This window comes from Salmo salar, chromosome 27 (genome assembly GCF_965601325.2).
Source record: "Salmo salar chromosome 27, fSalSal1, whole genome shotgun sequence".
NCBI lineage: Eukaryota > Metazoa > Chordata > Actinopteri > Salmoniformes > Salmonidae > Salmo > Salmo salar.
Genome location: NC_138317.1, coordinates 25,837,618 through 25,863,584, shown reverse-complemented (window position 1 = coordinate 25,863,584; position 25,967 = coordinate 25,837,618). Strand labels below are relative to the sequence as shown.

The following is a 25,967-nucleotide window of genomic DNA, read 5'->3' as shown; positions in this document are numbered from 1 at the left end:
CTCATATGACCGAAATCACATGACTTGCCCAAATCACCCACCCCTGTCCTGTGATTGGAGGGCATCTATCAGGACTTTCCTCTGATTGGCCAACATAGATGCCAATCATTTACAGCATGGACTTAAATTCGATACATTTTAAATCAGTAGCTGTTGCAGAACTAAATACGGTATGTTTACGTCTTTCTGACTGCTCTCATATACGCACAGAACAACCTACGACCAGAAGCTATGAGGGACTGGTACATTGTAACTGTGCTATTGTGGACCGTACTAGGTAAGATCTCGATGTTTTTGTTAAGACAGTTTATTAAAAGTTGATAGATTCTGGTTGTTTATGTTTTGCGTATTCGATGCGTCCTCTCTTTACTCAACCAAATGTAGGCCAACTATACAATTATTTGTAGTGTTACTGTATGAACTGAATTGTATTTAGGTGTTTTGGATAAAATGCTAATTGGGAACATAACTGTTGCCGGGCCAGTACAGATCTCGTGACACCGGTGCGACCCTACCGCACTGCTAAAACTCCCAGTCAAATATCTTGGAATGAGCGGGTTCAAATTATACCAATTTCTGTGACAAGACCCTGCATGTTGCACTGGTAAACAAATGTTGTTGACTGTGACTCACGGGTAGGATAGTGCTATATTGGAGCTGACTGAACTCCAATCCATGGTGAATGAACCCAGACTGGAGTTTAGTCAGCTAACGCTAGTAACCTAAGTAGTTTACTATGTCAAACTGATTTAGGTATAACATCGTGATAAACATTTGTAATTTTTTTTTTTTTAAGAGTATCTGTGTGTCACTAAACTGGCAGTGTTAATTTTATGCCAAATGACATATCTCTAAACTGGATTCGTGTATCCCGAGTGGCGCAGCGGTCTAAGACACTGCATCTCAGTGCAAGAGGCGTCACTACAATCCCTGTTTCGATTCCAGGCTTTATCACATCCGGCTGTGATTGGGAGTCGCGTTGACCGGGGTAGCCCGTCATTGTAAATAAGAATTTGTTATTTACGGACTTGCCTAGTTAAATAAAAGGATGGATAAATATATACCATGTGTGGGCCTCGACTGTTGACTCGCGTTACTTCTGACTAGAGTAGGCAACAAATTATTATTTTTCAACAATAATGAGTGAAAAAAGCAAACCTCATATCTTAGTCTGTCTGCCCAGTCTGTGATAAGTCCTCAAAGGTCATCCAGCCAACCACACCACCAGCGTTAGACTTTGGCCAGTGGTGGTCACATGCCTGGTCTCTACTGTTATCATATGTGTTGTTTACTTTGTAGTCCTGCAACAAGCACATACCCCACTCCACATCTGTAACCCACTTTCTTCTCTTAGGTCACAGTGGCGGGGTAATGTTAGCAGTAATAGTATGAGAAGGGTTAAGGGTAGACTCTGGGATATGACCTCTTCATACACCTCTGGCATTGACATGATCTTTCTCCACAGCCACAGAGGGAAAAGCCCTCCCTTCAGTCCCAGACTTTGGGAAGGCATACCATGTCAAAGGTGAGTGAGACCTATTGTTATTGAACTGAGTGGTCACTTAATGTATGGTAATAATATATATCCTGTACTTTTGCATGACTTGTCAGTAACTACAAGACTACCCATTTACATTTTAATAATTTAACAGACACTCTTATCCAGAGTGACTTAGTTAGTTTAATTACGTTTGTGTATCAGGTGTGATCTACCTGCCCTATGCTGAGATAAAGGAACCATTTGAGGCCTGGTTCGACCTGAAGGGGAGGACCAGCCGCATCGACTATTACCACGGTAACTATTTACACACCAGCTGTACAATATTCAAGCAATATGGCTCCATGTTCTATGTTCTCTCAGGTAAGCTGAATGTCCACCATATTGCTTATGTCTATAAAATCCTTGCAGATTTAAGCAAGTGGCTAGGGGTTGTTCTTGGGTGGACAGGACCTGTGATTTTTATTACATTTTTTTGGTCTCCAATGACATCCTTTTGAGCAGACCCCTGTGCTGCAGCTTTGATCAGAAGTAGTGCATGTTAGCAGCAGGGTTGTTGTGGATGTCATTTGAGACACACTGTCAGTGAATCACGTGTGGAACTGAGAGGCCTTTGTTCTGAGTCAAGGTCAGTAGACTGAAACCTCAGCACTTCTAGACAGTGAAACTTGTCAACTAAGCAGTGAACTACAGCTTCTTTTAAATCATGCTATAAAATCCTGGAGATGAGGAGCGGGCCACTAAGACCAGGGATCTCTAACTCTATTCTAGGGTGTGCAGACTTTTGTTACAGTCCAGCACTAACACGCAGTCAACCTCAGTTCTTATTTTCTGTGTTGTCATGGTGACCCGCAGGCCAGGTGTCAACGTACCAGATGGGGATGGAGCTTCCTTGGGGATCATCCTATAAGATCACTCCTGAGACCACAGAGGTGGAGCTAAACATTATGAAGTGTTTCCAGGTCAATGGAACAAAAGAAGAGCCAGTCACACCTCAAGGATCCCTACCTGACCTCCAGGGGTTCATGGTGTGTGGTAGTTCATTGAGTTTTTCAATTAATACAGGTAGTTTTGAAGAGTTATTTGTAATAAATGGTCTTTGTGTGTAGTTCCTCAGGATGGAGTACTATGGAGGTGTGCTGTGTGAGGTCTGGCAGAATGTGACAGTAGTTGGACACAAGAAGAATACCTACACACTCTGGGTGACACGCCCTGAAGGAGGGGTTATGGGAGGAGCTGAGGTGACCACGCCCCTACACTACGAGATGATGGGCTACAACACCCTGCTGGGGTCACATTATGATAAATATCTGGTCGACTACAAGGAGTTCAGCTCAAAGTTTGACCCCAAAGTCTTCTCCCTGCCTGACGGTTCGCATGTGCACACACAGACACGGCTCTCATGCCATGTTACAATTAGCAAACAATCTTAATCACTTTCTTGTCCTTGTAGGTCACATCTCTCTTTCTCTCTTCAGGGATGAGCTGTGGTTCATTTCCTGGTCTGGGGGTGGAGCACCACCTGCTGGCCAATCCGATGAAAGATCTGATTCACACTTCCTCGTTAGGCCACGCCCAGCGGTTGTTCGGCCACTTCAAGGAGCAGTTTGGGCGTCATTATGGTGATGAGAGGGAGCACGAGAAGAGAGAGCACGCATTTGTTCACAACCTCCGGTGAGTGCTGGGGAAAGCAGGAGAGGACAAGAGAAACAAATGAGTGATTGAAAGAGATTTAGGTGAATATAATTTGAAGGTTACAAATTCTGTCTTCCTTTATTCCCCTCTCGCTCTTCCCTCATCACTCCCTCTCCCAGGTATGTCCACTCTATGAACCGTGCTGGCCTGTCGTTCTCCCTGGCGGTTAACTCTCTGTCTGACCTCTCGATGTCGGAGCTGTCTGCTATGAGGGGCAGAAACAGAGGGAAGAGGCCCAACAACGGCTTACCGTTCCCCATGCACCTATACACTGGAGTACAGGTCCCTGATCAGCTGGACTGGAGGCTCTATGGTGTGTGTGGAGCAGAGAAGGCTGGTGGAAGGAGCTATAGGAGGATGAGCTCATTGTAATTGCTGGAATGAACTGAATGGAATGGAGTCAAACGTGGTTTCCATATGTTTGTTTGATATCGTTCCATTTATTCTGTTCCAGCGACTACTCAGCCCGTACTATAGTTCCGCCCACCAGCTTCCATGTGCGTGTGCATGCATGTGTGACAACATTGTGTGTATTTTCTAGGTGCTGTGACTCCGGTGAAGGACCAGGCCATCTGTGGTTCATGTTGGAGCTTTGCCACCACTGGAGCAGTAGAGGGCGCTCTCTTCCTGACAGTAATATCTCTCACACAGTGATTTTTAGAATAACTTCAGTTGGAGTGGTGTTATAGCTGTTCATTTGGATCCCTATTAGCTTTTGCAGCAACTATTCTAACTGGGGTCCACAAAAACACACTGATAGACGGACAGGTTGCCTGCACTTGATTCAATTACCAGTTGAGATACAATAGTAGCTATTTTTTTTAAATCATGCACCATAACTGTTTTTAACACATTATTACATTTTAGAAATGTGCAATGAAGGGGCTCATAAAAGCACATGTTTTACTCCAGCAGAGAAGCTGCAGGAGAAATCTCATTCAAAGTAGGCTCTGTATGCTGTGTGCTTGGAATAGTTGTTTGAGTAAAATGCACACAGGCCAATTTAATTCCAGTAAATTAGAAAACCCTGTTTGTGTCTCATGTTTTAATCAGTTTCTTTCAAGGGAATTTTGCTGTTTGCTTGAGTAATTTCTCCTGAATCCTGTGCGTTGCTGTTAATTTTTTTCGGACTTGGGTATGGATGTCTGAGCTGAATGTTATTTCCTTGTGCAGACAATCTGGAATTTTCATCACAGGCTCATATCTAGAAGCAACGCATTTCATGTCTCGTCAACCTCAACCAGGAAAGACTATCATGCATGTTGTTAGTGCTGTTAAGGGCAAGGCATGCTGCTCTGTTTTGCTAGGTCTTTCTTTGCTGCACTTGACCATATTGCTGTCCGGTAATATGGTCAAGTACAGTTGATCTGTGTTCTACACAAAAATCATATTTTTATAACACCCCTTCCATCTTCAGAACAGGTGAATTAAAGCCATAGCAAGTTGTTTTTTTTCAATAACATCTTAGGCTGCACTGAAAGGTTGTTATAAATTACCCAACAACTTAGTGAATGATGGAATGAATTGGATTTTCTACCCATAATATCAACAGTCAGAGCTGTTGCTCATCCCTAAGGAGGATGATAATTAATATCGTCTATTTATTCAGAAGGTAAAATGGATGAAAATAAATAGAATGTCAACTTGTTCACAATTAGCTGTAGCTTGTGAACACTATTTTTCCTCTCACGTATTTGCATTTGTTAGCAGTTGGGGTCTGTTATTGAAGAACATCAAAGCAAATCAGGGAGAGAAATATATTCCAAGAACAAATCAGTTATGCTGGAAAGTAGATGTTTATTCTTCCATGTCCTCATTGTTTCTCCACTTAACAAAGAGACCGGATGTAGTTTATCCTCAAGCCTAGCCTGTGGTTGACCAATTTAGAATTTCTTGCAGTAAAATTGGCCAAATACCAAGTATCCCAGGCTCAATGTATAGACAGTTTGTACCAATGAGAATTTGCCACATGTACCTATGAGTCCCTGACTGGAACCCCATACTCAGATGTTGAACTGACACTATTTCCATTGACTGGTAATTCCCTCTTGACCTCTAGTCCTCTGCTTTGTATATTTATCTTATATTCTTACACATTATGTTAATGACTTGAAGTTTGTCAGTTGATAATTATGTGGTTGAGGTGTTGTAAGATCTCTAGCTGTAATATACTTGCATGTATCACCACCATCTCTGGTCTCCCTGCACCCCATAATCCATATCCACAGGTGTTCCTTCCTCACTGGTGTTACCTAGCAACTCTAGAAATGTTCAAGACAGGTTTATTATGGGCTGTCGCGCTGAGGATTCACCATTTCCCTTGAACAACACACACTCATTAGCAGTAGTAGCTGATGGCCGTTCAGGAGATTTAATGAGCCACGTGTGTGTGGTGGTTCAAGGAGTTTGTTGAACTTACATAGGAGGCAATTTAAGGTGAAGTTGGGACTTATTTGGGAGAGTTGAGCGGTGTGAGTTGAGGGGATGGTTGTTAGTCTTGTCACAGTGGTCCTCCTTTGTACCTCTGCCAGCTCTAAGGAAATGAGCTTGTCCTCTCAGTAGGAAGTGACCGGGAGGTGCTGTGTCCTGCCGCATTGGCAGGTTCATAAACATACTACTTCCCAGGGGGCCAATCAGATTCCTCCCCACTGTGAACTCCTAGCAACCCACAGATGCAGCTGTGGAAGTTGCTGTGAAAAAACAGTAATTGGTCTCTCAGTCCCCCCTTTCAACTCTTCATTTCCAGTCTTCTGTTAGCAGGTTTATTTATTGCCCCGGAGAAGTAGAATGTTTCTCACCCAGTTATAATTGTCAATTCTTCTTTTTTCTCCCTGTAGTCAGGGTCTCTCCAGGTCTTGTCCCAGCAGATGTTGGTAGATTGTAGCTGGGGCTTTGGTAATAACGGATGTGACGGAGGAGAGGAGTGGAGGGCCTACGAGTGGATCATGAAACACGGCGGCATCGCCACTACGGAGACCTATGGTTCCTACATGGGCATGGTGAGACACACACAAACACAGAGAGCGAGAGGAGAGCTTGTCTAGAGGTAATCCCCAGGGCTCTATGCTTTGCCTGCTGCTTTTCACGTCTTACACACACTTGTTTATAAACTCATATACTCTGACAAACAGGACATGTAAGTCTTCACAATATACTGTACTTGAACCTAGTATATTACTCTCCTAACAGAACGGCCTGTGCCACTTCAACACTTCCCAGCTGACAGCTCGTATCCAGAGCTACACCAATGTGACGTCAGGTGATGCCGAGGCCCTGAAGGTGGCGCTGTTTAAACACGGCCCAGTGGCCGTCAGTATTGACGCAGGACATAGATCCTTTGTCTTCTACAGCCACGGGGTCTACTATGAACCCAAATGTGGTGAGTTATACTATAGTGCCCTCAAACTCAACTCTGGACCTCGACGCCAGTTCCACTGCGGTTGTTCATTGTTCCCCTCTAATCAGGGACTGATTAATTAATTATGAGGTAGACCAGAACCAGCAGGGTCCAGACTTCGTAGCGTGAGAGTTGAATACGCCTGCTATAGGGTACACATACACAGCTATTCTTCAAATCTGTTTGAGGTGTTCCCCAGGGCTCTTGTTCTCTCTTGTGATCCCTTTCTTCTCCCTCACTCCTAGGAAACACCACTGACTCCCTGGACCACGCGGTGCTTGCAGTGGGTTATGGTGTCATGGAGGCGGAGCCTTACTGGCTGGTGAAGAACTCCTGGTCAACCTACTGGGGCAATGACGGGTACATACTGATGTCTATGAAGGATAACAACTGTGGTGTTACCACTGACGCTACATATGTTACGCTGGCATAGAGCGAGGGAGAAACACGAAACGCACGCACAGGTGTTACCACTCCTTTTTAAATGATGATAGGAGGGGGTATTTGAAATTGTGGAATAATATCGGAAGTGTGTTGTGCATGGGAGGAAGTAATGTCGTTTAGGCAGTGAGGTTTTTAGATGTGTTTTATTGCTGGTCGGCGCACAGTGCCTTCCTCTCCCTGTCATATACACACTTTGTCACACAAACGTGCGCACACCCACTGAATCATGCTATACACCGACTTGTGCTCTGGAATCGTGGAATCATCTCAATAAATGTGGAATGTTTTTGTACTTGCTGCTCTTTTTGTTCATGACATGGGTGCATCATGCTGTGACTCAAGTGTTTTGCTAACTCATGCAAAAATAAGACCTTACTCTTCCCAACACACTCAGTCGTTCTAAACACATGATGAATACACGTATGCCTTGCTGCTGCTGCTAGCAGTAGCACCACTTTTTTATATATGTGTGTGTACATGTATGTGGACACCCCTTCAAATTAGTGGATTCTATTTTAGCCACACCTTGCTGACGGGTGTATAAAATCGAGCAAACGGCCATGCAATCTCCGTAGACAAACATTGGCAGTAGAATGGTCTCACTGAAGCGCTCAGTGACTTTCAACATGGCACCATCATAGGATGCCACCTTTCCAACAAGTCAGTTTGTCAAATTTATGCTATGCTAGAGCTGCCCCGGTCAACTGTAAGTGCTGTTATTGTGAAGTGGAAACATCCTAGGAGCAACAACGGCTCAGCCGTACACACACGTCTTACAGAATGGCACCGCTGTAGCGTGTTTAAAAAAATATATTAAAAATCCTGTTCTCGGTTGCAAAACTCACCGAGTTACAAATTGCCTCTGGACGTTCCAGTGAAGGGAAATCTTGACGCTACAGCATACAATGACATTCTAGATGATTCTCTGCGTCCAACTTTGTGGCAACTGCAAAGGGGGGACCAACTCCATATTAATGCCCGTGATTTTGGAATGTATGTTCGACAAGCAGGTGTCTACATATTTTTGGTGATGTAGTGTATATGGCTATGGATCAAATCTAACCTTTGCCAATTGTCAATGATGCCCTCAGAACAAAATACACATCAGCCAAAAAAAGCTATAGCAGTTAGATGTACTCCATTTCACCAACACATATTACTACACTCAACCAAACCCTTGCAAACCTCTGAATTATACCTCCATAATATACTTTTAAGAGCTACATAATGAGTATTGTAAAAAGCTAGTGCATGTGTTCACATTTATGAACAATATTCCGATGTACTCTCAAGCTAGCATTCTCGAGTAATAGTTATCTGGAAAAGAAGATAAGGCAGTAAGATAGTAAGTACCAAAACGGCATAGATAGACATTGCATAGATATACCACATACTATTTAGATATGTAATGACATAGATATACAGTACCAAGAAAATAGTTAATTGGTTCTCAATAAAAATGTTTTAGAAAGAAGGTTGACAGGTCATCAGTGCACAATAAAAGCTATAGCCTACTGAACTAAAGCCTAGGCATTTGCTCAGGGAGTTAATGCAAATCTTCAGGTCTCAGACAAGGTTACTCATCACATGAGCATGTTTCACCAAACACCTAAAATGTTGTTGGCACGTTTTGTGTGTGTTTTGGGGTTATTCATTTGTTTTTACCACCCCAGTAATGTTATCAAATTTCTGAAAACCAAAACCAATGTTACATGTTTGAATGAAGAGCGCTAAAAAGTTGAGTTTTTTATGTATAGGAAAACCTGGGCGATTCATTTACTGTAGGATTTATGAATGACCCCCTTATTGTATGTGCGCATGTGTATAGGAGAAAACAGTTCCTCTATGTTCAAGAGGAATAAACATGTGGACATGTTGGTCTGCTACTTGCATTGCATAGTACTTCTATACAGACCTTCTGTATGGTATGTGGTTTTGAATCTTGTAACAAGTGAGAGGTTGCCTCGTGGATTCTACTACAGTTGAAGTCGGAAGTTTACATACACTTAGGTTGAAGTCATTAAAACTCGTTTTTCAACCACTCCACACATTTCTTGTTAACAAACTATAGTTTTGGCAAGTCGGTTAGGACATCTACTTTGTGCATGACACAAGTAATTTTTCCAACAATTGTTTACAGACAGATTATTTCACTTCTAATTCACTGTATCACAATTCCAGTGGGTCAGAAGTTTACATACACTGAGTTGACTGTGCCCTTTAAACAGCTTGGGAAAATGATGTCCTGGCTTTAGAAGCTTCTGATAGGCTAATTGACATCATTTGAGTCAATTGGAGGTGTACCTGTGGATGTATTTCAAGGCCTACCTTCAAACTCAGTGCCTCTTTGCTTGACATCAAGGGAAAAATAAAAAGAATTCAGCCAAGACCTCAGAAAAAACATTGTAGACCTCCACAAGTCTGGTTCATCCTTGGGAGTAATTTCCAAATGCCTGAATGTACTGTGTTCGTCTGTACAAACAATAGTATGCAAGTATAAACACCATGGGACCACGCAGCTGTCATACCACTCAGGAAGGAGACAGGTTCTGTCTCCTAGAGATGAACGTACATTGGTGCGAAAAGTGCAAATCAATCCCAGAACAACAGCAAAAGACCTTGTGAAGTTGCTGGAGGAAACCGGTAGAAAATTATATATATCCACAGTAAAACGAGTCCTATATCGACATAACCTGAATGGCCGTTCAGCAAGGAAGAAGCCACTGCGCCAAAACTGCCATAAAAAAGCCAGACTATGGTTTGCAACTGCACATGGGGACAAAGATTGTACTTTTCGGAGAAATGTCCTCTGGTCTGATGAAACAAAAATAGAATTGGTGGCCATAATGACCATCGTTATGTTTGGAGGAAAAAGGGCGATGCTTGCAAGCCGAAGAACACCATCCCAACCGTGAAGCATAGGGGTGGCAGCATCATGTTGTGGGGGTGCTTTCTGCAGGAGGGACTGGTGCACTTCACAAAATGAGGCAGGAAAATGATGTGGATATATTGAAACAACATCTCAAGACATCAGTCACGAAGTTAAAGCTTGGTTGCAAATGGGTCTTTCAAATGGACAATGACCCCAAGCATACTTCCAAAGTTGTGGCAAAATTGCATAAGGACCACAAAGTCAAGGTATTGGAGTGGCCATCACAAAGCCCTGACCTCAATCACATATAACATTTGTGGGCAGAACTGATAAAGTGTGTGTGAACAAGGAGGCCTACAAACCTGACTCAGTTACACCAGCTCTATCAGGAGGAATGGGCCAAAATTCCCCAACTTATTGTGGGAAGCTTGTGGAAGGCTACCCGAAACGTTTGACCCAAGTTAAACAAATTAAAGGCAATGCTACCAAATACTAATTCAGTGTATGTAAACTTCTGACCCACTGAGAATGTGATGAAAGAAATAAAAGCTGAAATAAATAATTCTCTCTACTATTATTCTGACATTTCACATTCTTAAAATAAAGTGGTGATCCTAACTGACCTAAGACAGGGAATTTTTACTAGGATTAAATGTCAGGAATTGTGAAAAAGTGAGTTTAAGTGTATTTGGCTAAGGTGTATGTCAACTTCCGACTTCAACTGTATGTGTGTTTGTGTGTGGGTTGCTGGGATGTGTGCATGTGTGTGAGTGGTCAAGACTCCGTTGCTAGGCGCTGTAGTTCCTGCCCCTCTGTGCTGCTTGCTGATTGGATAATGTCCTCTCCTTGGCCCTTCTTTGGAGGAAACCTGAAGTAGAAAACAAACTCATAAAATGTTTTAAACAAAAACAGTCAACAAACACACAGGTTATGGTTGGCAATAGGGTTCAGTTTGTGGACTTGATTGTGTGTGTGTGTGTGTCAGGGTTGGGGTCAATTCCAGTTAATTCAGAATGTTAACCAAATTCCAATTCCACATTTTCCTCATTGAAAAGCATTGGAACATAATTGGAATTGGAGTTTAAATTTCATTGTACTTCCTGAATTGACTGGAATTGAAATGGAATTTGTTGTATAGCACACTGTATTACTTATACAACTAATATAAGGACAGGACATGAGACGGGAGTAGAAATTAACGTGGGCATTGTTTAATGCGTTTCACAGGAAGAACATTCCAAGCGTTTTTAACGTAGGTAAGCAAGGGGGGGGGGGGTTACAGGTGCCCTAAAGGGACAAAACTAGAATATCAATACACAACATATTCCGCCCCCTTTACCTTTGATGACTCATAAGGAAAAAGTAAATATTCACTGTTTTGCCTATTGTTTTATTTTTTTAATATAATATTTCAGAATAACCCTTTCTAAACTAGGGATAGAGGGTAGACTGCCTCAGTCCCCAGACTTAACCCTGGGGTGTATTCTGCCCCAATGTCGGAGGTTAGTCTGAACTAAATAGTCAACCTGTCAGGGGGTCGTCTTTCTCTTGCAGGGTAATGACGACGTACAGGTGAGTCTACAGTCACATTATCTCTGAGTCTGAGTGGTGATGGTGTATGCCCAGACTGGGGTGCAACAGTACCCTTGAGTAGGCACTCTGGCTGGTTCAGGTGAGTCTGGAGCACTTTCCACATTTGTAGGTTGCTGCTGTGGATGTTCAGGTGATAGCTCGTAGTCATGGTAGGTCTCCAGTAGCTGATCTTGGTTTGTCACTTGACATGAGTCCTCTCTGAGGTTGGTTCCTGGCAACAGTTGATCCACGTGTCTCCTCCAGATGATGTTTTCCGGTGTGTGAACTGTGTAGGACACAGGCCCTCTTTGTGCAACCACTGTGGCTGGTATCCACTTTGGACCTTAGCAGTAGTTCCGAGCAAGAACTCTCTCTCCAGCTATGAAGCTTCTGTCTTTTGCTTTGCTGCGTCACTCCACCTGTGCTCTCTGTTGTGTCTGTATAACCTGTTTCGTCTTTGGAGGTCTCAGGAGGTCGAGTCGCGTGCGACGCTGTCTTTTCATCATGGCTGACGCGGGTGCCACTTTGGTTGTAGCGTGGGGAGTGTTTCTGTAGGTTAACAGGAAGGTGTTTAGACGCCTATTGAGGGAGCCGTTCCCTTGTGATGATTTTAAAGCTTGCTTCATTGTTTGGACAAACCTTTCAGCGAGGCCGTTCGTTGCAGGGTGATACGGCGCTGACTTGATGTGCTGAATTCCATTTGCTTCCATGAATGACCGGAACTCTTCAGACACCAGTTGGGGGCCATTATCACTAACGAGTTGCGTTGGCAAGCCGAAGCGACTGAAGATTGACCGTAGCTCTTCGATGGTACTCTCCGCTGAGGTGCTCTTCATCACTGTGACCTCAGGCCATTTGCTGTGTGCGTCAACTACAACTAAGAACATACGATCCTCCAGTGGGCCTGCATAGTCTATGTGAACTCGCTGCCAAGGCTCCTCTGGGAAGTCCCATGGGTGTAGTGGCGCTAGCTGAGGCATGTTCCTCATCTTTTGACATGCAGAACATGACTTGACCTGGTCTTCGATAGCTGCGTCCAGACCTGGCCACCAAAAGTAGCTGCGTGCAATCTCCTTCATTCGCACCATGCCACAGTGCCCTGAATGGAGTTCTTCAAGCACCTGCCTTCTCAGTGGCGGCGGTATGATGACTCGAAAACCCCATAGCAAGCATCCAAACTGAACTGTGAGCTCGTTTCTCCTCACTAGGTAAGGTTGTAGGCTGTCCGACATCTCTCCTTTTCCACGAGTGACAATGTCCACGACCTCAGACATCACTGGATCAGTGTGGGTGAACTTTTTCACTTGGACAGATGTAACTGGGGCGTTCGTCACTTCCTTGAAGTAGAAGATTTCAGCCTGGGAGTGCTCAGTGTGTGCGACAGGTAAGGGAAGCCTTGAGAGGCCATCTGCATTGCAGTGCTGCTCAGACCTTCTGTACTTGATATCGTACAGGTGAGCAGATAACAATAACGCCCATCGCTGCATGCAGCTGGCTGCAAGCGACGGAATTCCGGTGTGGGGACCAAAGATGGAGGTGAGGGGTCTATGGTCCGTCAGCAGTGTGAATCGTCGGCCAAACAGAAACTGATGAAATTTCTTAACTCCAAACACAATGGCGAGTGCTTCACGCTCTATCTGTGCATAATTGCTCTCGGCTTTACTTAAAACCTGTTAGGGACAGATGTTCCGCTAGCGGAACGCCTCACCAATATCCAATGGTATAGCGTGGCGCGAATTACAAATACCTCAAAAATGCAAAAACTTCAATTTTTCAAACATATGACTATTTTACACCATTTTAAAGACAAGACTCTCCTTTATCTAACCACATTGTCCGATTTCAAAAAGGCTTTACAACGAAAGCAAAACATTAGATTATGTCAGGAGAGTACCCAGCCAGAAATAATCACACACCCATTTTTCAAGCAAGCATATATGTCACAAAAACCAAAACCACAGCTAAATGCAGCACTAACCTTTGATGATCTTCATCAGATGACACTCCTAGGACATTATGTTATACAATACATGCATGTTTTGTTCAATCAAGTTCATATTTATATCAAATACCAGCTTTTTATATTAGCATGTTTTGTTCAGAACTAGCATACCCACCGAAAACTTCCGGTGAATTTACTAAATAAACGTTGACAAAAAACATAACAATTATTTTAAGAATTATAGATACAGAACTCCTTTATGCAATCGCGGTGTCCGATTTTAAAATAGCTTTTCGGTGAAAGCACCATTTTGCAATATTCTGAGTAGATAGCCCGGCCATCATGGCTAGCTATTTTGACACCCACCAAGTTTGGCACTCACCAAACTTAGATTTACTATAAGAAAAATTGGATTACCTTTGCTGTTCTTCGTCAGAATGCACTCCCAGGACTTCTACTTCAACACCCAATGTTGTTTTGGTTCCAAATAATCCATAGTTATATCCAAATAGCTGCGTTTTGTTCGTGCGTTCAAATCACTATCCGAAAGGTTACGCGCCGGCGCGTTTTGTGACAAAAAAATGCAAAATATTCCATTACCGTACTTCGAAGCATGTCAAACGCTGTATAAAATCAATTTTTATGCGATTTTTCTCGTAAAATAGCGATAATATTCCAACCGGGAGATGTTGTATCCGTTCAAACACTGAAAGAAGAAAAATGGAGTCGTCACATGCACGCGCGCACCAGTGTCATTGTTCTCAGAGGTACCACTCTCCAAAACCCCTACTGTTTTTCGCCCAGAGACTGCAGAGTTATCATTCCACGTTCTGGCGCCTTCTGAGAGCCAATTAAAGCCTTAGAAAATGTCACGTTACAGCAGAGATCCTGTATTTTCGATAAAGAGGCTACAGAAGGCCAAGAAATGGTCAGACAGGGCACTTCCCATATAGAATCTTCTCAGGTTTTGGCCTGCCATATGAGTTCTGTTATACTCACAGACACCATTCAAACAGTTTTAGAAACTGTAGGGTGTTTTCTATCCAAATCCACTAATTATATGCATATTCTAGTTTCTGGGCAGGAGTAATAACCAGCTTAAATCGGGTACGTTTTTTATCCGGCCGTGAAAATACTGCCCCCTATCCCAAACAGGTTAAGGTCCGTGATGCGAAAGCAATTGGCCTTTCTTCACCTGATGGCATGATGTGTGAGACAACTGCACCAACGCCATAAGGCGATGCATCACATGCCAACTGTAATGGCAAGTTGGAGTTGAAGTGGGTTAGGGCCTCTGACTGAGCTAAGGCTGTTTTCGCTTTCTTGAATGCCTCCTCACATCTGTCTGTCCACTTCCACTGTTTGGTTTTGTTCAAAAGTTCATGCAGTGGCTTCAACATGTTAGCTAGGTTTGGCACAAACTTTGCGTAGTATGTCAGCAGTTTCAGACTTTCTGCCGAAGATGATGAGTACAAACGTGAGAACGTTTCTTCCTCGTCGCCAGTTTTGTTGTATAGCACACTGTATTACTTATATAACTAATATAAGGACAGGACATGAGACTGGAGTAGAAATTAACGTGGGCATTGTTTAGGAACATTTCAAGCGTTTTTAACGTAGGGGGGGTTACAGGTGCCCTAAAGGGACAAAACTAGAATATCAATACACAACAGAATTGACCCCAACCCTGGTGTGTTTGTGTGTCTGTCTGTCAGTATATATAGTACCTAGTATCCCAGTTCTCTGCGTCTTCCACGGTATCCGGTAGTGGTCTGTTGGCAGTCTCTGGCAGTGCCAGGGCGAGAACTGCGCCAAGCAGGGGGGCGCAGCCAAAGATGAGCATGGGTAGAGAGGGGCTTCTGGTATGGAGCATGTTGATAAGGGGGGCTAACACACCCCCTACACGGGCAAACATACTGGACACACCTATCCCTGTCTGCCTGTAGACACACACACTGGTAATAGAAGTTAGCAATCACACAAATTAATGTGCGCCGCACACACACACACACACACACACACACACACACACACACACACACACACACACACACACACACACTTACCGTAGTACAGTAGGGAAGATCTCAGCAGTATAAACATAGATAACAGCGAAGGAAGCAGTGATACCAAACTTTCCTACCATGGCTAGACCTGTTATCAGGTTGGGATGGTCTGAGAGAGAGGGATAGAGAGAGAGAATGTTTATTACATGATTTTGTCATTTAGCACAACGCTCTTAACCGCTAGGCTACCTGCCGGGGTGTTTTGTAGACAGACTAACAGCTGTTTTGTGGACCCAATATGTTACAACCCCCCCACACACACACACACCAGTGGCAGTCAGTGCCGTTTCAGGGAGGACCATTTTTCATGAGCATGGCCTTATTTCTATTACAGTTCAATGTAACATTGATAGGTTTAGGCTACTACATGATACTAGAATTTTCTCTATCCCCATCATGAGGTTGTTACAACCTAGCCTATGAATGAAAGTTTACAACATAGGTGCACACAGGTTGAGAGACTAATTTGATGTGACAGACAGTGAAATTCAATACCACCTTGCACGCATCTGCATCTAGCTGATATTGGGTGTAATCATAAGTCTAACAGTTACAAATGAGAGTTTCTATTGGACAAATTCAGGTATGTTAATCCCCGTTTTGTTCAGTTTGCTTCTGTTTAAGAAACGTTTTTCAACAGAATATGTGGAATGAATACACCCCTGATCACGAATAAACACAGTACACAGTTTCATATCAGCCATGTTGTATTCCTTCTCGCATCTAGGTTATGCGCTCTCCTCCTTTCACCTCTTCCCTTCGCTTGTGGACTTCAATGCACAACACATCAGCTGAAAAAACCTTTCCAAGCCAAACCGCTACACACAGCCTACACACGGAGGTCCTGTGTGGCTCAGTTGGTAGAGCATGGTGTTTGCAACGCCAGGGTTGTGGGTTTGATTCCCACGGGGGACCAGTACGGGGGGGAAAAAAAGAAAAAAACATGTATGAAATGTATACCTTTGCTACTGTAAGTCGCTCTGGATAAGAGCGTCTGCTAAATGACTAAAAATGTAAAAAATGTACATCGTTGTCACCTTATTAGCTAAAGTAACATCATGGTTTAATGCATTAGTAAATCTGCTACAATCATGCAGTAACGTTACAGTGTACAGCCAGTAAGCAGTTACACCACCGGGCCCCAGTGGCAATAAATTAGTAAAACCAAAAGCTTACCTTGACTTTAGGAGTTTCAGTGTTGTGTTGGATAGTCATAGCCAGCTAACTAACATAGCATCCCTTTGTTTGAGCAGGGTGTTTCGGTAGGCTAAACTAGCTAGCTGCATTTACTAGCTAAATAAGTGAAACTGAAAAAAATGATAATCTCTCTATTTCTCTTGCTTCTCCTTCATTTATGAATAAATGTTAGACTATTTTCTTTCTCTTGCTTTGAGTCAACTACTCACCACATTTTATGCACTGCAGTGCTAGGTAGCTGTAGCTTAAGCTTTCAATGCTAGGTTAATTCTCTGATCCTTTGATTGGATGGACAACATATCAGTTCATGCTGCAAGAGCTCTGATATGTTGGAGGAAGTCCTCCGGGAAGTTGTCATAATTACTGTGAAAGTCTATGGAAGGGGGTGAGAACCATGAGCCTCTTAGGTTTTGTATTGAAATCATTGTACTCAGAGGAGGACAGAAGCTAGCTGTCCTCCGGCTACACCATGGTGCTACCCCACAGAGTGCTGTTGAGGCTACAGTAGACCTTCTTTGCAAAATAGTGTGTTTTAATCAATTATTTGGTGACGTGATTATATTTAGTATAGTTTTATCTAAAAAGGATAACCTTCCTCCTCAGAGGAGTCTCCACTGACACACACACACACACACACACACACACACACACACACACACACACACACACACACACACACACACACACACACACACACACACCTGTAGGTACAGTTAGAGTGAGCAGACAGGCCACGCCCCCCAGGGCCAGAAAGCCACTCTGGGATAGGCGTCTGCTCCAAGGGAGGAACAGGAGGACCAATGACCTGGCAGGGATCTCCACCAATCCAAAGATGAACTGAGTCAGGTAGAGGTCTGAGCCCAGTTTAGATACACCTAGAGACAGTCCATAATATACCAATACATTCACAAACCTAGAGAGAGAAAGAGCATGGTTAGACACACACATACACACAGTCTTGTATAACTAACCTTCTGGGGACACACAATTCAGTCCCATTCAAAATCCTATTTTCCCTAACCCTAACCTATACCCTTACTCAAACCCTAACACGTAACCCAAACCGGCTGCGTAACCCAAACCGGCTAACTAATTTGTCCTATTTAGCTAGCTTGCTGTTGCTAGCTAATTTGTCCTGGGATATAAATATTGAGTTATTTTACCTGAAACGCACAAGGTCCTCTACTCCGACAATTAATCCACACATAAAACGGTCAAACGAATTGTTTCTAGTCAACTCTCCTTCTTCTAGGCTTTTTCTTCTCTTGATTTTATATTGCGATTGGCAACTTTCATAAATTATGTGCATTACCGCCGCCGACCTCATTCGTCTTCCAGTCACCCACGTGGGTATAACCAATGAGGAGATGGCACGTGGGTATCTGCTTCTATAAACCAATGAGGAGATGGGAGAGGCAGGACTTGCAGATCGATCTGCATCAGAAATAGAACTGACTTCTATTTTAGCCCTTGGCAACACAGACGCTCGTTGGCGCGCGCGAGCAGTGTGGGTGCAATAATTGAATAGTATAGATTTCAAAATGTATTTTGCAACGCCCGCGCACGCGACACGAGCTGTGAAGTCAGCCTGTAACCCAAAAAACTAACCCTAGCTCCTAGCTCCTAGCTCCTAACCCTAAACCTAATTATAACCCTAACACTAATTCTAATCTTAACCCGAAACCCCCTAGAAATAGCATTTGCCCTTGTGGGGACTAACAAAATGTCCACAGTTGGTCAATTTTTTGTTTGTTTACTATTCTTGTGGGGACTTCTGGTCCCCACATGTACAGTGGATTTTAAAAGTCTACACACCCCTGTTAAAATGCCAGGTTTTTGTGATGTAAAATAATGAGACAAAGATAAATCATGTAAGAACTTTTTCCACCTTTAATGTGATCTATAACGTGAACAATTCAATTGAAAAACAAACTGAAATCTTTGAGGGTAAAAAATTAAAAACTCACAATAACCTGGTTGCATAAGTGTGCACACCCTTAAACTAATACTTTGTTGAAGCACCTTTTGATTTTATTACAGCACTCAGTCTTTTGGGGTAGGAGTCTATTAGCATGGCACATCTTGATGTGGCAATATTTGCCCACTCTTCTTTGCAAAAGCGCTCCAAATCTGTTAGATTGCGAGGACATCTCCTGTACACAGCCCTCTTCAGATCACCCCAGAGATGTTCAATTGGATTCAGGTCTGGGCTCTGGCTGGGCCATTCCAAAACGTTAATCTTCTTCTGGTGAAGCCATGCTTTTCGTGGATTTGGATGTGTGCTTTGGGTTGTTGTCGTGCTGAAAGGTGAACTTCCTCTTCATCTTTCTAACGGACGCCTGAAGGTTTTGTGCCAAAATTGCCTGGTATTTGGAACTGTTCATAATTCCCTCCACCCTAAGGCCCCGGTTCCAGCTGAAGAAAAACAGCCCCAAAGCATGATGCTGCCACCACCATGCTTCACTGTTTTTGCACCAAACATACCTTTTGGAATTATGGCCAAAAAGTTCAACCTTGGTTTCATCAGACCATAACACATTTTCCCACGTGCTTTTGGGGGACTTGATGTTTGTTTTTGCAAACTTCAGCCGGGCTTGGATGTTTTTCATTGTAAGAAAAGGCTTCCGTCTTGCCACCCTACCCCATAGCCCATTCATATGAAGAATACGGGAGACTGTTGTCACATGTAGCACACAGCAGTTCCTTTAATGTTGCTGTAGGCCTCTTGGAAGCCTCCCTGACCAGTTTTCTCGTCGTCTTTTCATAAATTTTGGAGGGACGTCCAGTTCTTGGTAATGTTTCTGTGGTGCCATATTTTCTCCACTTGATGATGACTGTCTTCACTGTGTTCCATGGTATATGTAATGCTTTGGAAATTCTTTTGTACCCTTCTCCTGACTGATATCTTTCAACAATGAGATCCCTCTGATGCTTTGGAAGCTCTCTGCAGACCATGGCTTTTGCTCTGAGATGCAACTAAGAAAATGTCAGGAAAATCCTACTAGAACAGCTGAACTTTATTTGTGATTAATCAGAGTCACTTTAAATGATGGCAGGTGTGTAATGACTTCTATTTAACATGAGTTTGAATGTGATTGGTTAATTCTGAACACAGCCACATCCCCAGTTATAAGAGGGTGTGCACACTTATGCAACCAGGTTATTGTAAGGTTTTTATTTAAAAATGTTCCCCCTCGAAGATTTCAGTTTGTTTTTCAATTGAATTGTTCACATTATAGGTCACATTAACAGTAGAAAAAGTTCTGACATGATTTATCTTTCTCTCATTCTTTTACATCACAAAAACCTGGCATTTTAACAGGGGTGTGTAGACTTTTTATATCCACTGTATAGTTAAACACGTCCACACACACACACTTCTTAGTTACCAGACATAAAAAAGGATAAGAGCTCTTTTCCTCATCTGGGGTGTTCTGACGAGATCTGCAGCTGAGTGACTCCTTCTACCTTCCATATCACACCTGTCCACCTAAACATACACGCACATAAAATGTTTTATTTGCATGCTCAAACACTGAAAAACATAAGATGTGTCTGTGTGGTACCTGTATAGTAGGTGGTAATACACGTCCGTTGACTGTAGCAGCTTTGCGTAGTAGAACAATGGCCTCCTCTCTCCTGTCATTGGCTAGCAACCACCTAGCTGACTGAGGAAGCACCCTGAGGGTAGAGAGAGAGTATATCATATTGTATACAAAATGATTGATGCATTTGTCTCACCCATTTTTTTTTATCTATTGCACACCTACAGTGCCTTCAGAAAGTATTCAGACCCCTCGACTTTTTCCAGCCTTATGCTAAAATGTATTTTTTTTTTAAACAAATCCCTCATCAATCTTCACAAAATACCCCATAATGACAAAGCAAAAATAGGTTTTTATTTAAAAAAACAGAAATATCACATTTACATAAGTATTCAGACCCCTTACTCAGTACCTTGTTGAAGCACCTTTGGCAGCGATTACAGCATTGAGTCTTCTTGGGTATTACGCTACAAGCTTAGCACACCTGTATTTGCAGATCCTCTCAAGCTCTGTCAGGTTAGATGGGGAGCGTCGCTGCACAGCTATTTTCAGGTCTCTCCAGAGATGTTTGATTGGGTTCAAGTCCGGGCTCTGGCTGGGTCACTCAAGGACATTCAGAGACTTGTCCCGAAGCCACTCCTGCATTGTCTTGGCTGTGTACTTAGGGTCATTGTCCTATTGGAAGGTGAACCTTTGCACCAGTCTGAGGTCCCGAGTGCTCTGGAGCAGGTTTTCATCAAGTTTCTCTCTGTTCTTTGCTCTGCTCATCTTTACCTCGATCCTGACTCGTCTCCCAGTCCCTGCCACTGAAAAACATCCCCACAGCATAATGCTGCCACCACCATGCTTCACCGTAGGGATGGTGCCAGGTTTCCTCCATACATGACGCTTGGTATTCAGGCCAATCTTGGTTTCATCAGACCAGAGAATCTTGTTTCTCATGGTCTGAGAATCTTTAGTTGCCTTTTGGCAAACTCCAAGTGGGGTGTCGTGCCTTCTTGGTGGTTCCAAAAATCTTCCATTTAAGAATGATGGAGGCCACTGTGTTCTTTGGGGACCTTCAATGCTGCAGAAATGTTTCGGTACCCTTCCCCAGATCTGTGCCTCGACACAATCCTGTCTCGGAGCTCTACGGACAATTCCTTTGACTGCATGGCTTGGTTTTTGCTCTGACATGCATGGTCAAACTGCGGGACCTTATATAGACAGGTGTGTGCCTTTCCAAATCATGTCCAATCAATTGAATTTACAACAGGTGGACTCCAATCAAGTTGTAGAAACATCTCAAGGATGATCAATGGAAACAGGATGCAGCTGAGCTCAATTTCGAGTCTCATAGCAAAGGTGCTCAATACTTATGTAAATAAGGTATTTCTGTTTTTATTTCGAAAAACCTGTTTTTTCTTTGTCAATATGGCGCATTGTGTGTAGATTGCTGAGGATTTTTTTTATTTAATCAATTTTAGAATAAGCCTGTAAAGTAACAAAATGTGGAAAAAGTCAAGGGGTCTGTCACGGCTGTTCAAAGGAGCGGACCAAAGTGCAGCGTGGTTGTAGTTCCACATTTTTGTTAAATCTGTGAAACTTTGCAAAACATAAATAACTGAATCGACAAAACAACAAACCGTGACGCAGAGAGAAACAAACACTACTCAAAAGATAATAACCCACAAAACCCAGGAAGAAAAACCCCTACTTAAATATGATCTCCAATTAGAGACAATGAGGACCAGCTGCCTCCAATTGGAGATCAACCCCCCCCAAAAAAACATAGAAATAGAAAAACTAGAACTTAAACATAGAAATACAAAACATAGAAAAACACCCCCTGTCACGCCCTGACGTACTTTACCATAGAAAATAACCTCTTACTATGGTCAGGACGTGACAGGGTCTAAATACTTTCTGAAGGCACTGTATATTTACATGGATACGAAACAAAATGTATTTATGTTTTTCCATCATGTCTACTGTGTAATATTTATTGTGAGGTTAAAGTATTATATGTATTCAAGTGACCAGATGTTAATGCATCTAGAGGTTTTTAGGTAGGTGTGTTTCACAGCGGTGTATGATGACCTGACGAAGATCCAACTCGGATCGAAACTTTGTCTTTATTGTGCGTCTGATTAAATCACCATGGGAGAATACCAGAGTTGCGGACATTACTTTTTTCTTCTGGGAGAGAGAAAAAGACATGAATAGTGAAGAGCAACCGGCCAAGCATAAGTGTGTGTGTGTCCTCACCATATATAGAAGATGAACAGAAAGCCAGGAACAGATATAGCCAGCTGTAGTTTTCTCCAGTCTCGTATGAGGTAGGCTAGTCCAGCTATTAGCATGTAGCCCAGGCCAAAGAAGTAGTCAGTGAATACACCAGCTAACATACGACGCTGGGTACACGTCCACTCTGTACCTGTGGAGAGGAGGGATGGAAGGAGCCGGGGAGGAGAGGGTGGAAGGAAAGCAGAGGAGAAAGGACGGAGAAGTATAATAAGGGTTAGGTTAAGGGGAAGGGGAGATTAAGGTTTGAGTGGATGGGGTGGTGTGGAACTAAGGGGTTTAGGTTTCTGAGAATGGAGCTAGGGGTCAGGGGTTAGGAATAATGTGTGTTCTGGGGTTGGAAAGAAGGAATATAGGTGATGTCATTGTGGTACTGTTTAAATTCTAATAATGGATTGAATGTTTGGCAGAATGGTGTCATGTAAATTACAGTCCTGTGTAAATAGCGGTCATATCGATTACAGTTAACATTTTTTTGGGGGGGGGGGGGGGGGGTATACATGTGTGTGTGTACCCAGTACAAAGGCGTTGATGATGACTCCAGAGATAGTAGTCCCTAGAATAAATCGCAGCAGGACATACACAGGGAAGTTTGGAGCGAAAGCCGCAGCCACTCCAAACACTGTCTGTAGTGCTAGGGAGAGGAGCAGGGCATACCTCCTACCAATCCTACAGAGAGAGGGAGAGAGGGAAGGGAGGGAGGGAGACTGTGAGTATTTATCAAAATGTATGACATTGAAGTTATAAATTCAGTATTGTACCTATTGACCATGGGTTAGGTTTTAAGTAGGGGTCAGAGCCAATTTCCTAGGTGGCTAAGGTCCGGATGGATATTGTCATTTATCGGCATAGTAACAAACCCCCACCTCGCGACCCATGCGACCCCAAACTGTCCACACCCCTCTTTTTGGTTGAGAGAACATTTTGCAGTTTTAAAGATAAGTTCCTGCAATTATACACATAATTGCAGGCATGGAGGCCCCCATGGGCACATAATCTGGCCATGGTAACTACAAGATTTAGATAGCTGCTTAGTTAGCCTAACTTACCTACCTAGCTAACATCCTACCTAGCTAACATGGACTGGTACTTAATAAACTGTAAATTCCTGACAGGTTATAAATAGCTCTCTCTAAGGTCTGTCAATGAATGACATAACAAGAGGAAAACCGCCCATGCATTACCAAATTTTGAATTTGCACCTTGTGCATTTTACTATTACAACTCATAACAGCATTAAATTGAAAGTCCGACTGAGTTCCTTTAAGTTGGACCTGTGGTCCGTATTGACCCCATTCTGGGAGTATGGCTGGTTTAGGGTCTGGTGGTAGGGGTCAAGGGTTATTGAATATTCTACAGATGTAGGATCTTAATCTGATCACCCTGTTGCCAGAGAACATTCCTGCAATGAAGAAACACTTGTAGTGCATTTGATGTTTAAAAATGATTCTGAAGTTTGTATTTTCACAAAAAATGTATCAACCCCTACAAAAATGTCAATTAATTATAATCCACATAATAATTCAAATTCCTGTTGCTGTAGGATTTTTTTTCCTGCTGTAGTAAACTGTCTCAAATTAAGAACCTACAGCTATACCTGTCTGTCATAGCTTCAAAGACGACAGTTTCCTCCAGCAAACCCAACATGTAGAGAGGGTTATGTTATGTACCTGTCTGCCATAGCTCCAAAGATGACTGCTCCCACCAGCAGACCCAACATGTAGACAGAAGAACCCAGACTGTTGAGCCATGCCTTGTCACACACCAAGTCCCACTGTAGGAGAGAAAGAGTGTGTGAGTGAGTGTGGTGAGACAGGGAACAGGTCTGATGAGAGAACTGTTCATAACATCTTCCCCTGGCACAGGGCACAGGTGAGGTTCCACCTAGTCTCCATCCATGGTACCCTGTTGACCATGGCGCTGTAGTAGGGAAGTGAACAGATGAGACTAACATTTTCCTAGTAACCCCATTAATCTGAACACAACATAAGGGAAAGGCATTATTTACCTCGGTGATGGTAGTGCTTTGATAAATCTCCTGGCTGTACACCCATCCGTGCTCGCAAGGCGCGCGCACAGTCCCGTTCTCTGTTAGAATGTCCATGAGGACGCAGGAGTCGTCCACCTGTGGATCCACCGGGATGCTGACGTTCAGCTTTGCAGGAACAGTAACGGATGAAGTCAAGGCCAGGCTACCATTATGAACGTTATTACCGGGGCCTGAGCTCGGGCTGTCCCGGCAGCGATGTCCTGGTGTAGCCCCGGTAAAGATGCTGGCCATCATGTGAAAACCCAGTAGTATCTGAGGCAGACAGATCCACACATACAGAATCTTCTGGTACTTTCCAAACCCTCCTACAGCTGTTAGAATCTGGTCGAAATTCATTTTCAATCAATTCAATGCTCTTTTGAAGAAGGAATTATTTAAATCTCAATGACACATTAGGTCTATTGCTGCTATTTGACCAGGTCTCTTTTGCAAAGTAGATTTTATCTGAGATTAAAGTGATCTGGATAAATACAAATTTAAAAAACGAATATATTTGGGTCCAAGTATCTCCTATTGTATCCCATTGTACTAGGCTATAGGTTGGACAAAAATAAACCAAATCACTATAGCCTGCAAAAGGCTGTAAATCACGTCTCCTAGAAAACCAGACAACAACACACCACCATGTGCCACGGTGTGACAGTGGACAGACAGGTGCGTGTATCCGGTGTCCGCTCTCGTCAGTCAGTGAGGGGCATAGTTTTGTTCTTCTCGCATGTCCTAGCTGAGCCCCTTACAAAAGCCCTCTTAAAAATCCCTCTTATCTAACAATCCACCTCCTCCTCCTCCTCCTCCTCTCTCGAAAATCAGTTGCAGTAGACTATCTTCCCTTTCCTTACAATGGTAGACAACTATACATAATAGTCTCTCACATGCAAGTGTGCACAGTTGTATATTACAATCAAAACCTTCTCTCAGAAAATCGTCAATAAAATAAATCCTCAGAATCGCGCTTCGGGCAGAGTCCCTCTGAATAAACCCTTTCCCGAAACCCAGAACGGCACAACAATCTTCTGTATTAACATGCACCTCAAATCATAAGTCAACTGGAAATCAGATAATCACTCAACCAAACGCACAAATTACGCAGAACATTGTCCCAGAAAAGAATATGCATCAGTGAAAGCCAGTGTCCCGTGCGCGTCCCCGAGGGTGGCTGTTATAAATACGGTGTTTTTGTGGGGGTGGGGGTTGGGGTAGGGGGGCTGTTGATACAAAACTGTTGAACCACAGGAAACCGCGCGAGCGGACCAATAGCAGAGCGCGGAGAGACATGAACGGGCACTTTATAGATAGGTAGTCAGTCTATGAATAATAACCGCTGGAGAATGAATGTATCATCATCCGAGTGGTTTGTTTGTGTTTGTGTAGTCTAGTCTGTCTTCTTTAATTTCACTTAATTTCCT

At 43.2% G+C, this 25,967-nt stretch overlaps 2 protein-coding genes across 2 annotated transcripts; one reads left to right on the top strand and one right to left on the bottom strand.

Moving 5' to 3' along the window:
* The first annotated feature begins 105 nt into the window (after window positions 1–105).
* zgc:110239 (C1 family peptidase) lies at window positions 106–7,326 on the top strand. Its single transcript, XM_014178179.3, has 11 exons — window positions 106–277; window positions 1,466–1,525; window positions 1,703–1,795; window positions 2,354–2,526; window positions 2,608–2,869; window positions 2,977–3,172; window positions 3,313–3,506; window positions 3,735–3,826; window positions 6,031–6,192; window positions 6,383–6,572; window positions 6,836–7,326. Exons 1-11 carry the CDS (start codon window positions 232–234, stop codon window positions 7,021–7,023), a joined length of 1,656 nt encoding a protein of 551 aa, XP_014033654.1. The 5' UTR covers window positions 106–231; the 3' UTR covers window positions 7,024–7,326.
* A 2,318-nt stretch (window positions 7,327–9,644) lies between these two features.
* si:dkey-166k12.1 (solute carrier family 22 member 6) lies at window positions 9,645–25,642 on the bottom strand. Its single transcript, XM_082970138.1, has 7 exons — window positions 24,520–25,642; window positions 24,182–24,285; window positions 23,026–23,180; window positions 17,385–17,558; window positions 15,487–15,640; window positions 15,148–15,360; window positions 9,645–10,774 (listed from the first exon to the last, which is right to left on the bottom strand). The coding sequence occupies exons 1-7, from the start codon at window positions 24,895–24,897 to the stop codon at window positions 10,681–10,683; spliced, it is 1,272 nt and encodes a 423-aa protein (XP_082826264.1). The 5' UTR covers window positions 24,898–25,642; the 3' UTR covers window positions 9,645–10,680.
* Between the last annotated feature and the right edge of the window lie 325 nt (window positions 25,643–25,967).